The 13,907-nt window shown below is 46.1% G+C and overlaps 1 protein-coding gene across 4 annotated transcripts in view; it reads right to left on the bottom strand.

Moving 5' to 3' along the window:
* Window positions 1-13,907, bottom strand: part of Flnb (filamin B) — a 130,765-nt gene that overhangs the window by 18,204 nt on the left and 98,654 nt on the right. For 2 of the 4 annotated variants that reach the window (XM_021647301.2, XM_021647305.2), the window contains exons 29-38: window positions 13,265-13,512; window positions 10,913-10,984; window positions 10,129-10,231; window positions 9,366-9,506; window positions 6,954-7,082; window positions 5,992-6,165; window positions 3,705-3,863; window positions 2,767-2,970; window positions 1,788-1,940; window positions 1,559-1,681 (exon numbers count right to left, since the gene is read on the bottom strand). In XM_021647301.2, coding sequence (XP_021502976.1) covers window positions 1,559-1,681; window positions 1,788-1,940; window positions 2,767-2,970; window positions 3,705-3,863; window positions 5,992-6,165; window positions 6,954-7,082; window positions 9,366-9,506; window positions 10,129-10,231; window positions 10,913-10,984; window positions 13,265-13,512 — 1,506 coding nt within the window. The remainder of the gene's footprint in view (window positions 1-1,558; window positions 1,682-1,787; window positions 1,941-2,766; window positions 2,971-3,704; window positions 3,864-5,991; window positions 6,166-6,953; window positions 7,083-9,365; window positions 9,507-10,128; window positions 10,232-10,912; window positions 10,985-13,264; window positions 13,513-13,907) is intronic. The other 2 variants (XM_021647302.2, XM_021647304.2) reach the window with 2 other exon arrangements.

Below are 13,907 nucleotides of genomic sequence, written 5' to 3'. Positions count from 1 at the left end.
AACTGGAAAAAAAAAATGACCAAGAGCTAGCAGAGGCTAAGACAGAGGACAGATGCCCATACTGCACCAGATCCTCATGTTCCTCAAGTGAGTCGGCAAAGAGAACAGGTAAACTGCAAAACGAAAAGTGGAAAGCAAAGCAAAGTCCATGTCAAAAGTAGTCCTAGAAATAAGATCAAAACAAAGATTCCACATTTGCCCAGGAGAATGAAGGACAGACTGCCTCCTGCTGGTAGGTGATGGGGAGAAACAGGATCCAATACCTCTCTGGAAGACAGTTTACCAGAGCACCATATCCAAATTCACTGTCCTGGCCACCCATCTTCCTCCACCTTGAAGCACATGAACCTTGTGCCATCACACTCAATCAACAGTTTTTAAAGAGTGATCTTGACTGTGGTCATGAGATGTCAACTACATTCACACTTGACAACAATGTTGGTGCATGTGCACAGAACCCACCAACTACAGCTGAGGAGGGAGGGTAAAGGGGATGCGCACGGTTGGGTAAAAGCCCCCTTCCTCTTATGAGCAGATGTGCATGTATATATGTTTTCATGTGCATGTGAGGGGGTGCATGTGTACCTGTGTGTGTATGTTCGTGTGTGTAGGCAAGAGACAGCCTCAGGTCTTGATCCTTAGGAATCATCATCTTGTGTTTTGAGACGGTGTCTCTCAGTGGCCTGAGGATCATCAGTTTGGACAGTGACCTAGGACCTCTTGTCTAGGCTGGACAGTGACCTAGGACCCCTTGTCTCTGCCTCTTCAGTGCTGGGATTTTACAGGCAGGCATCATCACACCCGACTTTTCTCTTTTTCAAATGTGAGAAGAAGATGGAAGACAAGTCCTCATACTTGCGTGGCAAACACTTGACTAACTCAGCCATCGCCCTTACATCCCTTCTCCGTAGAGTCTGTGTAATATCCACAGGCCTTGCCAGTTTGTGGGCAGAGGAGTCTTGAGGCTTTCACGAACACAGCGATTCTCTGTGCATAAAAAAACCCCGCCCACACTTCAGACAGGCTGCTGGCCTGCCTACAGCACGTGTAGCCCCTGTGAAAAAACAATTTATCCTGAAGTGGCTCAATGGGGCCCACCCAGTTTTGCAAAAAGCTCTAGTTCTCACGTTAAGGATAAAAAAGATGAGCCAAAAGGCTGCTTCGAGGTCTCACCTGCTAAATACTTTTAGATATTGGCATCAGCAGGTCACGGTTCCCACTGACATTATTTTCACTGGCAAAGAGTAAATCTAAAAGCGGAGCTATGCTTCCCCTAGGCAATGCAACAAAACCACTTTCATTTGGAAGAAAAAGGTAAGAGAAAAGCAAAAAGCCCACTGTGGTGTCCTTAGCCTGTAGTCATAACACTTGGAGGCTGAGGCAAGAGAGTCACAGGTTTGAGGCCACTCTGTGCTACATATGAAGAGCCTGTTTTTTGTTTTGTTGTTGTTGTTTTAAAGTAATTTAGGAAAATCGTGAAATGAAAATGTTCTCAATGCCAAGGTGGATAGTGTGCTTTGGGTATTGCCTGGAGGTCCCACTAGTTCCCCACACTCACCGGGGATCTTTAGGTTCAGGTCACAGATACTGCCAACTGTGGCCACAGATGGAGCCCTGCTGGTCCGGGTGATGCTCTCTTTCACTCTCCCCTCACCACTGATCTTCACAGTGAATGGGCTTCCTGAAAGATCAAGAGAAACCCATGTGAGCAGCCTTGACACTGAGGCACGGATGGCTTTTACTGAAAAACCCAAGCATCACAGAGGGAGGGCAGAGGGGTCCCATACCAGGTACATGCTCATCAGCAAATTTGGTGGAGACGATATAGACCCCAGGCACAGTGGGGAAGTAGGACACCTTGCAGGTACCGTCCTCCAGGTCCTCTGTTTGGATGTCCACCTTGCTGGGTCCTTCTACCGCCAAGGATATGCCACCATAACCTGCAACACAGCAGCCTGTCAGAAGGGATACTTGACCCTTGATATTGGAATAATTTCCACAGAGCAAAAAGAAAGTAGTAGGTTGGGGAGCCTGTGGCAAAGGAGCACGCTAAAGGCTCTGAGAAGCTCTATAGCAGGATAATGACTGACCGGCCCTTTGACCAGACAACTCCTTCCTTGAAGGCATCTACCAATGTCCCATTCAAACATGTGTCCTGTGCAACTATATGCCACTTAAGAAATTCCTGTACTGTCTCAAGGGTTATCTGAAGTTTTAAATAGCAAACAGCTACGTTGACCATGTCAGGAGACCCTAAACTTCAATAGCATGAAATCTCAACAGTGAGCATTGAGTCAGGCAGAATATCTTCCAGTCTCTGTCCTGAGATTATAACTTTGTCTAAAGTTCACCAATGTGGCTGCCACTGCCACTCAAGAAGACAGAAGATGGAGGCACTGGGATGTGGTTTGGCTTGAGAGAGCCCGGTCTAATTCAAAGCATCTCAAAGACGCATGTGGGGCATGGTCTGTCTTATATCTGCTCAATTAACCCAACATGCTCTGCTGCAGAGGAGTCCAGGAGACCATAGGGGCTGAGAACAATGATGTCAATACACATAAAAGAACAGGGGTCTGTGAGATCTTATGGATCTGGGTTTGGAACTCAGAAACAGATGGGGTTATTTATAATCCCCATGTGCCTCAGGAAGAAGCAAGCACTCACATCTGAGGCTGAAAGGTGCTTAGAGATAAAAGCATTGACAATATGAGAAGATGAACAGTTGCCACAAGCTCTGGGCATTTACCATGGAGCCACCCCACCGACCTGCATCTCTTGTGTCGACGATGAAGTCAGACATCTCAAAAGTCCGACCTTCTGACAGGCCTCGGCCATAGACTTTGGCACGTCGAGCATCGCCAATTTCTGACTGGACCACCATAATGGATACAGGGCTGTTGGCCACGTGGTTGCCATTCTTCTTGATGCTGACTAGATGTTCACCCACCTCTCGGGGGATAAAGGAAATGCCTGGACCAGAACACAGGTAGAGGAGGTTTATTAAGTGGAAGTGGGGAAAGAAGAAGAAGAAGATGCTGGGGAAGGAGAATGGTTGTGATAGTTAGAAAATGTGTTCATGGAGAAAGACCCTATGAATGTCTGTGAGGGCATCTCTAGATTAGGGTAACCAAAATGGGAAGAGCCAACCTCAATGTTGGGCTCATACCATGGACTGTATAATGATGAAGTCAAGCTGAGCACAAGCACCCATCTTGTCCTGCTCTCCATCACATGATGGACTGTATCACTGAACAGTAAGTCACAATCAGCCTCTCCCTTCCTAAGCTGCTTTTGTCTGGTGTTTTGTCACAGTAGTGAGAAAAATAATGATTATGATGGCATGGCATATTCTCAAACTTGGAAATATCACTCCCTTATTCGTTTTTTTTTTTTAAAGATTTATTTGCTTATTATGTATACAATGTTTTGCCTTCAGGCCAGAAGAGGACACCAGATCTCATTATAGATGGTCATGAGACACCAAGCGGTTGCTGGGAATTGAACTCAGGACCTCTGGAAGAGCAGACAGTACTCTTAATCTATAAGCCATCTCTCCAGCCCACTCTGTTATTTGTAACAACCCTGGACATGGATGTTGACACAGATGCTGACGCAGGGTTACTGTAGCATTCTGCAACCTACTCATTTCCTAAGGACTCTCTGCAGGCCCCTCTTGCCCTCTGTGCGGGCAGCACAAAGCTCACCGATGTGGTTGTTGGGCAGCCTCTTTAGCAGACAGGGCTCATCATGTCCAGATGGGGCCTTGATACTGGCCGTCAGTGTGCTGAGGTCAGTCTCACTGATGTCCAGAAGGAAGTCGGCAGCTGAGCCCAGTTTCACTTGGGAGCAGCGTCTGCTATCATCTGAGAAAAAGCCAACACAGCTCCTATCACATGTGCTAGCTGAGCTCCCGCTATCCAGAATGCACAGTCTACACAGCTCTCAGAGATTCGAGTGGCCAAGACTCTATCACCCACTGCTGTGTGATAATCACGAACCTCTGACAATGAGTAAATAATGACCATCTTGGGAGGATGATGGATGGCTATGACTGGTTCAGAGGAAGACAAGAAGCCAAAGGGAACCTGAGCAGCAAATCCTCATAATCTGACTTTTAAAGGAACCTCTGACACATACTGACACTAAATACCCACCTCTCACTCTGCACAAAACTCAACTCAAAAGGGGTCGAAGACCTCAATATGAGATCAGAAATTTAGAAAATGCAGGAGGAAATAGAAAAAAAATTTTTAAGCAAGGACTCCAATTACACAGGAAATAACACCCAAATTGACAAATGGGATTATATGAAATTAAACAGTGCTTGCACAGCAAACAAAACACCAGAGTAAATAAAAAGACAGTCTATAGAATTAGGGAGGGGGGACCATTGCCTAACTACACATTAGGTAGGTTAGTATGCATAATATATAAAGAACTGCAAGAAATTAAACAGTAAAAATCAAATAATCCAAATAATATATAGGTTAATAAAAGTTCTCAAAAGAAATACAAATGACTAGTAAATATTTTAAAAATGTGCTCAACATTCTTAGCCAGCAGGAAAATCCAAATTAAACTTTTTTTTTTTTTTTTTGAGACAAGGCTTCTCTATGTAGCTCTGGCTGTCCTTGAACTTGTTCTATAGACCAGGCTGGCCTTGGACTGAGAGTTCCATTTGCCTCCTGAATGTTGAGCATGTGACACCATTGCCTGACCCCTCTTGGTTTTTTTTGAGACAAGGTTTCTCTGTGTGGCTCTGGCTATCCTGGCACTCGCTTTGTAGAGACCCGGCTGTCCTCAAGCTCAGAGATCTACCTGTCTCTGCCTCCTGAGTGCTGGGATTAAGGTTGTGTACCACTACTGCCTGGTCTATTTTGAGATTCCATCTCATTTCAGCCTCTGGAAAGACTATTACCAATAAGTCAAAGGACAACTAATGCTGGTAAGAGGAACCCTTATTCACTGGTGGTGGGAATATAAATAATGCTGCCCAATGTGAAAATCACTGTGCAAGGTTCTCAAAAAAGCTAAAAGAAAATTTACCAAGTGACCAGTTTACACCATTCCTGAGAGACTCAAAGGATGAAGAAAATATGCTTCATATACAGAATAAAATAACATTTAAAAACCAAGGAAAATGGATGAATGGAAGTCATCATATTAAATGAAGTGAGGCTGATTCAGAAAGACCAACTCCACATGCTTTTCCATCACATTCTAAGTGTGGGGAGTAAGGAGGTGGGGATTGGGGGGAGGGGCAGGGAGGGGAGAAACTAGAATAGGGACCATGAGAAGGAAGGAAGCTATCTTAAGGGAGGAATAAAGTATAATGACTAGGTATAATGACATACGTATGATGCAAAGTATAATGACTTAGGTATGAAAATTCTATCATAAACGCCATTATCTTTGTATTGTGAACTATAATACAATAATAAAAGAGTCTTTGGCAATGGAAGGCAGTGCCCACCTGCTGCCACCTCCTTGGGCATTTCCCAGAGAAGCATGGATCCCACTCCCCACTGTGTTGCCGCTTGCTTCAGACAGGTCTAAGTACCTTGGAGGCAAGAACCTTGACTTTTGCATCTTTTTGAGAACCTACTGTATGTTCTCAACCTAGCAGGCAGAACTGAGGCTACGAGTGTAAGCTATGTAATAGGGTAACTTGCCTCTGAGCACTGGTGAACTTGACTCTGACCAGTAAAAAGGAGTGGATATCGCAAGTAGTTCGATGCTGGCCCCTTTAGTTCTTGAATTTAGCTGCAAGTATTACCTTGATATGCCTGCATCCGAGGGCTTGCTCTCTGCATGGTAACTCTTGTTTTGTTTTGAGGAAAGGAGGATTTAGGAAGCCTGAACAGACTCAGCTTTCACAAGCTTGAGAGAAACCAAGTGTCCAGAATGCCACCCCAGGATGAAAAGGAGAGGGGTGGGACAGACGCAGCTCAACCTTCCCAGGAGAAGTTCCCGGCAGCTGCACAGCCTTACCTGTGATCTTGGCAGTGAAGGGGCTGCCAGGGATGTGCTTGTCATTGTACTTCACCAGAATGCTGTAGTCGCCTGGCAAGGTAGGCAGGTAGGTTACGGTACATGTCCCGTCTTTGTTGTCAATGCAGCTGATCTCTGCTTTTGAGGGTCCCTCAATAGCCAAGTCTAGACCACCTAAGCGAGGACACATGGAGGGAGGGCAGTTAGTTTCCACAGGGACATCATCCAGGGGAACTCTGACACCAGAGACAGCAGACTGACACAGTTCATGTGAGTATCAAAGTGACCTACAGGGGAGAGCCTGTTTGAAAAACACACCACTGTAAGCTGCACCTGCACACCCTGCTCAAATAACTCCAGCTCTCCGGGATCTGAGTGATAAGGATGAGAGAGAGCACTACACCTCAAACATACGGGTGGGCTAGCACAGACTATCATGGTGGGTCAGGGTGGATGTCACCATCACAATGACAGGCTGAAGACTCTGTGAATACTGTGGTTGGCAGAGCACTCCAGCTAGAATGTACAGCTAAATAACTCGTGGGAGGTCCCAAGAACCAGTGAGCAAGATGAACAAAAATAAAACCATTTTCAACTACGAGCCCACTTGAATTCTCAGTGAGTCACACAAAACAGTTCATAATTCAAATCTGATTTCACTCAGATCTTAAGAATTTTGATTTTGAGTAGGAGATGGATTTTTATATCAGAGAAAATGAGACAAATACTACCAGATAAGAGTAATTTTCTTTCTTTTGAGACGAGATCTCACTAAATGGCTCAGGCTGGTTTTATACTCCGAGGCTCCCATGTGGGACCCCTGAGTATCTGGGACTACGTGTGTGTGTGTGTGTGTGTGTGTGTGTGTGTGTGTGTCACGATGCTCCGCATATTTCAGTGATGTTCCTTTACCTCTTCAAATAAAAGGCTACAAGTGCATAGGCATAGAAACCATGTCGTACCTTCTCCTGCGTCCTCCGTGACGATGGTGAAGGTGGCAGTTTTGTTGGCTACTCCATACACAAGGCCTGGTCCATATGCAGAAACACTCCCACTGTTGGGGTAGTTCACGTAGAACTGGAGCGGGCTCTCTGCATTTGCCAGGGACAAAAATAAAATTGGGACTCATTAAATGGTAAATGGATAACCTCAGATGACAGGCGATACCTTGATATCCTACCACAGGGCTGTCGCCCTCTGAAGCTATTCCAGACCAGAGCAGGTCGGGGAGCTGATGCGGGAAATCTCCTCCCAGTTTAGCAAATGAGAAAGAGGCATCCGTATCATGGAGGTAGGAGTTGCTTACTAGAGCAAAGACAATTTGTCAGTGCCATTTATAGTGTAAGGCCCGATCTAGGAAGCTCATCTCAAGGAATAGACCCCACAGTGGCCCTCCCTGCTCACCGCAACTCTCATCCCCATTAAAAAGCTCTTTAGTTCCCAGGATTCACATGCAAACTGGGAAATCATCTAACAACAGGGGGTTGATCTACCTATAGAACATTGTTAGCCACAGTGTGTCACATTAAGTAGAGACAAAACAAACTGTCTTTACATATAATACTTTACATATAATACATATGATATCCTTCCAGAGGGGCTGGTCTACATAGGGATCTGCCTATAAAACATTAAAGATCCATGCACACTAAAGAGGTTAACCATAGTGTGTCACATTAAATAGATTATATATAACATGGACGCCATTCCAGAGTGTGGTGGCTCGGTGGGTAAAGAAACTTATGCAAACCTAGTGACCTATGTGTGATCCCTAGAACTCACTTAAAGATATGAAGAGAGAACTAACTCTACATAAAGTTTTCTTCTGACCTCCATATGCTTGTGACCCTACATATATATATATATATAAACCATGCACACACAGAGTAACAGAAAAGAACCATTATGCCATTCTTTTACAGAATACATCTAAGTACGCTAGTAACTACTCAGGAAGCATCTGAAAAGGCAGCCACATACCAGCAATAATGGAAGGGTGAGGGCCAAGAGAGGTTAGTTGCTGTTTTTGATAGCCTTAATATACAGCCCAGGCTGGCCTCTGCCTCCTGAGTGAGTTTACAGACAATGAATGCCTGCCTGAAGCTCGAGAAATGACTGTTCTGTAAATTCTGTGTCTACATCCTTAGAATACTTTAACAGAAAAACATTCTTGCTTTAACCAAGTGCTACATATGAGCATATATACATATGAACATAAATCAAAGGGACAAACTCAGAGAGGTATTTTAAATGCCCACTCAAAAGCATAATTTCTCCAATAATAAAGCAGAGAAAGAATACGAAGATTGAGTCCACAGAGAACTAGAAAGACACAGAATATGGAAAGTCCTCTCATTGCATTTGCGGGTAAAAAAACCACCAGGTGCCATGCCCATTTCAACCACCACCCGACAAAGAAACCATAGCAGTATAGACTCCACTGGGCAAGACCGTGGTGCAGCAGGTGCTTTCCTGTGTTCACTGCTGGGATCCAAATGTAAGGGCCCAGGGAAGGGAAACACGGGATAATCTATCCAAATTACAAAGGCCTATGTCTCGCCCCACAGCGCTGCTGCCCAGGGGACAAAATCCCACAGGTGCACCAGGAGTGTCAACAAGAGTGTGACAGCAATGGTGAGAAGAGGTGAAGTGCTCTCCGGTGGGAGCCTGGAGGCACACAGAACGGCTCGTCCAGATGAGGGAAAGCCACAATGTGTGTAGACCTGGGCAGCTTTCCTGGACATGCTGTCAGAGGGGGCAGGCAAGGACAGCTGATGTGTAGACACCCCCATTTTGGTAAAAGGAGACTGGATTTCATAGTTTGTACTTTTACTTGTATGGAGACTTAAGATTTTTCTAAAATTAAACATAAAATTTACCGGCAATCAATCGTAAGGAGAAGGCGGGTAGAGCTTATAGGCATGGTCATGTTGCTTACTCAAAATATTAAATTAGAAGATATTTCAGCGATTACAAAGCACAAAATGAAGATGACTAACACCGCTGGATGATGGCCAGGAAACAAAAGTTAGCTCTCCTTACCGGAGGCCATCTGCCTTCTAACCTGTGTCTTAGGATGTGACCCTGTCCTAAGCTCCACATCCCACAGCGTTTTGCAGCCCGGAAAGTGTCCCTTCCTGTGGCTGCCTTATATTTGATCCTCTGCCACTCTTGACACAGTTACGAAGACAAACAAGCGCAGCCACACAGCCCTGCACTAAGGCCCAGGATGCTGAGGTGCAGTCTCTCATCAGGAAGCGGGCGCTCAGGCTGTTTCCATACGGAAGCCAACACGGCATTCCTGGGCCTGCCACGTAGAGCTCCACAGTCTCCCAAATGTCTGAGAGGCTGGAGAGCGACTGCACCCCACTTACCAGGGATGTGGCTGCCCATGTATTTGATGTGCATTTCGTGCAGGCCGACTTCAGTGGGGGCGTATCTGACAGTGACTGTGCCATCCTTGTTGTCCACGATCTCAGGTGTGGCTTTCTTCCCAGAAGGCATGCGCACCTCTCCTGGAGAGCACAGGGGACACAGGGCTGTGGTTCGAAGCAGACGCAACACACAGACATCTTCACCAGAAAGGTTTTCTCAGACCCCAGAACACTCATGTGGCTTGAAACATAGAAGTCCCACAGTGGGAAAACTGAGACTGGCTTGCTTTCTATGGCTTCCCCTTGGTTTCCACAGAATGTTGTAGGCGACTAACTCATAAATAAATACATGGTGTCTCCAACAGGCAAATTAGAAGTGCAAAGAGGATCTGAGAAAAACCACAAACCAATAAGAGAAGCAGGAAAAGAGAGGCTGGGCTTCTGGAAAGGGACCTGTACAACAGACTCCAGTCTGCATTTGGGAAAGTGAGTGGATGGAGAGAGCAGAGGGGAAAAGGCGAACAGAAACCTGGCAGTGAAGTGCTATCTAAACAAAGAAGTTCCTAGCCTGAGGAGAAACATAAGCTTCCTCAAGAATGTATTGCAAGCTGTGAACAAAGCTCCTCTTCAGAGAAACACATTCCATATGTGAGGGAGCACAGGGGAAGGAGCCAGGTGTGAGGTATGGCAGTCACCTCCTCAGCACCGCTCTGGGCTGCAGGGACAATGGACAAAGAATAAGGCGACTCTCACAAGGGTTTACCTGTGATCTCTCCTTTCCTGACAGCAAACGGAATCACCAGGTCAAAGGGCTTGAAGCCTAGGCCATTCATATCACTCACTGGGACATAGGCCTCCTCGGTCACCTAAAAACAGGAGAGAATGTTCACCTTGTAAAATGGACAGCGGTGTGGATTGGTGGAGCTACACAGCGCAGAACCAGTGGGAATTCTACAAGACAGCAAGCTCTAAATTTGGGGGTGTGGTCACCAGTGTATTTATGGGCTTTTTTATGACTGGGCCTGAGCCCAGGCCGAGTTGGAGGGATTGGGGAAGTTCCACTGATCATCTTCTAGAAACTACTTGCTCAACAGCTTGCCTGTAGAATTCCCAGTATTGCCCATAGGAAAATGGAAAAGGGAGAGAGCAATGTTTGAGTCCCAAGAGGCTCCACCTGGAAAGGTTTAGTTGCTTGTGGCCTGGAAAAGACTGTGTGTTTTAAGTGGCACAGAGTGATAGCGGGTGACTTTGCCCCTAGACAGAAACCAGATGCATAAGTGGAGTCAGTAGGAGGCCCACCAACAGCCGTTCATCTTGCTCTTTAAACATGGGGAAAACTGCACCGAGCGTGATCACAGACACGATGGCCGGCGATTCGTGGGGAGCAGAAAGTGGGATTGTGATGGTGGAATGATCAGTGGGGCACACACCAACGGCCAGGACACCAGAGAACTTAAGCAATTCCCACAAGCAGGCAGCAGCTTTTCTAAAATGAAGGCTGGGAAAACCCAGAAATGGAAAAAGGAAAAACGAAAACCAAAGTGTACCCAGGGCCTGAATCCAGGGGGACATGCATTTACCGGCGCCTCCTCCATGGCTGTGACTTCTCCATCGGTGGCCTAGTCAGTGGCAAATGGAGGTTTAATTGGGAATCACACCATACGGATATGTTACCCAAGATCCCACAGCTTGAGCACTATCCAACTTTCCCGACCCCCACTTTCCTATCATGTGTTTGCTTGTTATTATGAAATGATAGTTCTTTTTTTTTTAAATAGGGTCTCATGTAGCCCAGGCTGTCCTCAAACTCTTCATGTACCCAAGGATGGCCTTGACCTGTTTATTCTCCTGCCTCCACTTCCCAAGTGCTATGGTTATAGGCATACCCAGTATAAACCGTAAGTTCTTACTACCCTTTGAGGGAAAGCTGTCCTCTCTGCAAGTGTCACAAGCACTTGTCCTCTGAACCCACAATTTATGAGTAAGTGATGTGTACAGGAGTTTGATGGGAGCCACACATTGTCACTGAAGTAAGCTTTGTAGCTATTGGTCACGGGGAATGGTGAGTGATGCCTGACAGCCCCAACCATTAGTGTTTTAGTTTCAGCATATTCATTTTTAAGATGGTCAGCTTCATGCCCCTGATCCAACTGACCCAACAGGAAGGGTCCTTCATCGCCATCCTTAGCCATACCATGGAACAAAGAAGCCGTGTACTGTGCCATCTGCAGAAAAAGCTTTACCGACACCGGCTTTGCCTCTAGGGCCAGTTCTGAGGGAGGCCAACTCAAAAGCACGTCACCAACAGGAAAGACTTTCAAGGTTGTATATACAGTCTTGCAACTAGAACTTCTTAGAGCTGACAAACAATGAAGCTGCTCATCTATAAGCTTGTATGTCCTATCTGTGTGACATACGTAACTGGCCAATCCTGTGGCTCCCTAAATCAATATGGTGTCAGGTGTCCATGTTCTTTCAGCCTTGGATCTAGAAAGGGAGGAAGAAAATCTACCCAGTGAACGGGGTGCGGTGAGTAAGAGCTAGGCACCCTCAAGGTGTGAGGGCTTAGGGCTTAAGGGATGCTCATTTCTAATGAGTTTAGAAGCCTCTACTTCAGGCCTCTGGTCCTCTGCTAATGTGGTCTCTAAATTTTTACCTTGATTTTTTCACCCAGACCCCACCATCCAGGCTTTATTGTATCCCCAGTCCATTGGAGCAGCACCATGACCTCTGCCCAGGGGTTGCTGCTCTTTCATCCTATTCAAGCTTACTAACAAGAGCATACCTTACTATGGGATAAACACATGTCTTACAACTACAAACTAGAAAACTTTCCTAAATAAGATCATACCTACTATGGGAGAAACAAAATGTATTACCAAAAAATCCACTAAAAACACCAACATTCTCATTGCAATGTTTTCTCCCGAGAGAAGAAAAACACTCCTAAATGGACAGTGTCCAAAGTTGACAAGTGTTTACATATTTTAGATATGAAAGAGCTTCCAGACCTCTGGCAGGATGTTTATGGCTAAACACACATGGAGGGAAAAGAGAAAAGCTACAACAGATTATAGATGGGGACAGAGTCCCTGGGCTTCTGTTTGGAACGGACTCTCTGTGCCCTTCTCCACTGCAACATCAAGTAATGGGAAAGCACTTCACAGGCAGCGGGTGTAGCCGGGGCACCAGCAACCTCGGCCTGCAGCTGGGTGGCTGTTCTTCTGCATCAAAGGACACAATGAGGGAGCCCATATGGCACCTGGTATCTGTCTAGACTGGGCACTCCTCATTCTAACAGGGCAAACAGGGCTGGCTTCTGAGGTTTATGTGGTAATTCTGCTGTAGTTCTACCATGCTCCCTGTGGAAGAACCTTAATAATTACAGAAGATCTAAAAGGCACCCAGGACTGAAAATTAAAGGCTCCGGTTATTTGTTAGCCAGGATGTTCACACAATGATTCCCTTCTATTCCAAATCTTTCTGGCTTTAAAAGACAAGAAAGACACACTGCCACTTCTGAATCTCACCCAAACACAACTGGAGGTACTGTGCCCCCTGAGATATTAGAGTCAGCATTAGGTATTAGTGTGTAGATAAGAAAGCATGAGGACCCCTATCCTCCAATGGTGGAGATAGGGAAAGAGGCACATAGATTTTTCTTACTGTTTCCCATTTTTTTGATAAAAATGCCTCCCTCTGAGCTAGCTTAGGTGAGGATATTGCCTAACTCCCTTGGTATGGCAGATGCCTGCATGATTTCCCCCAAATTTGCTGTTTTTAGAGATTATACCTGGGGCCAGGCTGTGAGGAAAGATGCTCACTAAGGGTTCAACACCTGACAGCTGTGACTCTATCTATCTGCCCGTAACAGCGGGCTCCGAAGGGCTCCTGCTTACCATGACGGTGAAGGGGCTATTGGGAATATCGACACCACCGAAGCGCACATAGATCACATAGGTGCCTGGCTTGGCAGCAGTGTAGAAAATGTCGTAGGTGCCATCTTCATTTTCGATGACATCCGCCTCAGCCTCAGTGCCGTCTGGCGTCAGAATCACACAGGTCACTTTCCCCTTTCCTGCAGTCTTGGCATCCACTACAAAGCCCACTTCTTCTCCGGTTTTTACAGTGGAGGCGATTCCAGGACCTGTTAAAAAGGTCGGAAGGAAATCAAAGTACTGGCTGTGGGTGCTTGCCTCAGAACAGGTCATATGACCTCAGAATAGGTCATTCTACGTTGTGCTGTCATGTCTGTGAAGGTCAGATCTTTACTGTTGCCAGAGGGCATCCCAAAGATCATTGGCTTTGCAACCCTGCCCCGACGCTAGTCAGCCTGTCTTTCTGTCTCTGATTTGCAAAGTGTGAAGGGAAAATACACTGGTCAAAATGTGCAAAGCACAGAGGGGCCGTGGGGAGTGCTAAGAGAGCTCTTCCCAGTGGGAAGTGAAGAGCAGTGCAGCTGGTGGTGGTGGGGGAGATGGCCCCAAATGACAGAACAAGAGGTGAGACCAATAGGTACCACCAGCCCAGGAAAGACATTGC

The sequence above is a fragment of the Meriones unguiculatus genome, chromosome 9, assembly GCF_030254825.1.
Source record: "Meriones unguiculatus strain TT.TT164.6M chromosome 9, Bangor_MerUng_6.1, whole genome shotgun sequence".
Classification (NCBI taxonomy): Eukaryota; Metazoa; Chordata; class Mammalia; order Rodentia; family Muridae; genus Meriones; species Meriones unguiculatus.
Note: the sequence above shows the minus strand (reverse complement) of the source record. Positions and strands in the feature narration are given on the sequence as shown.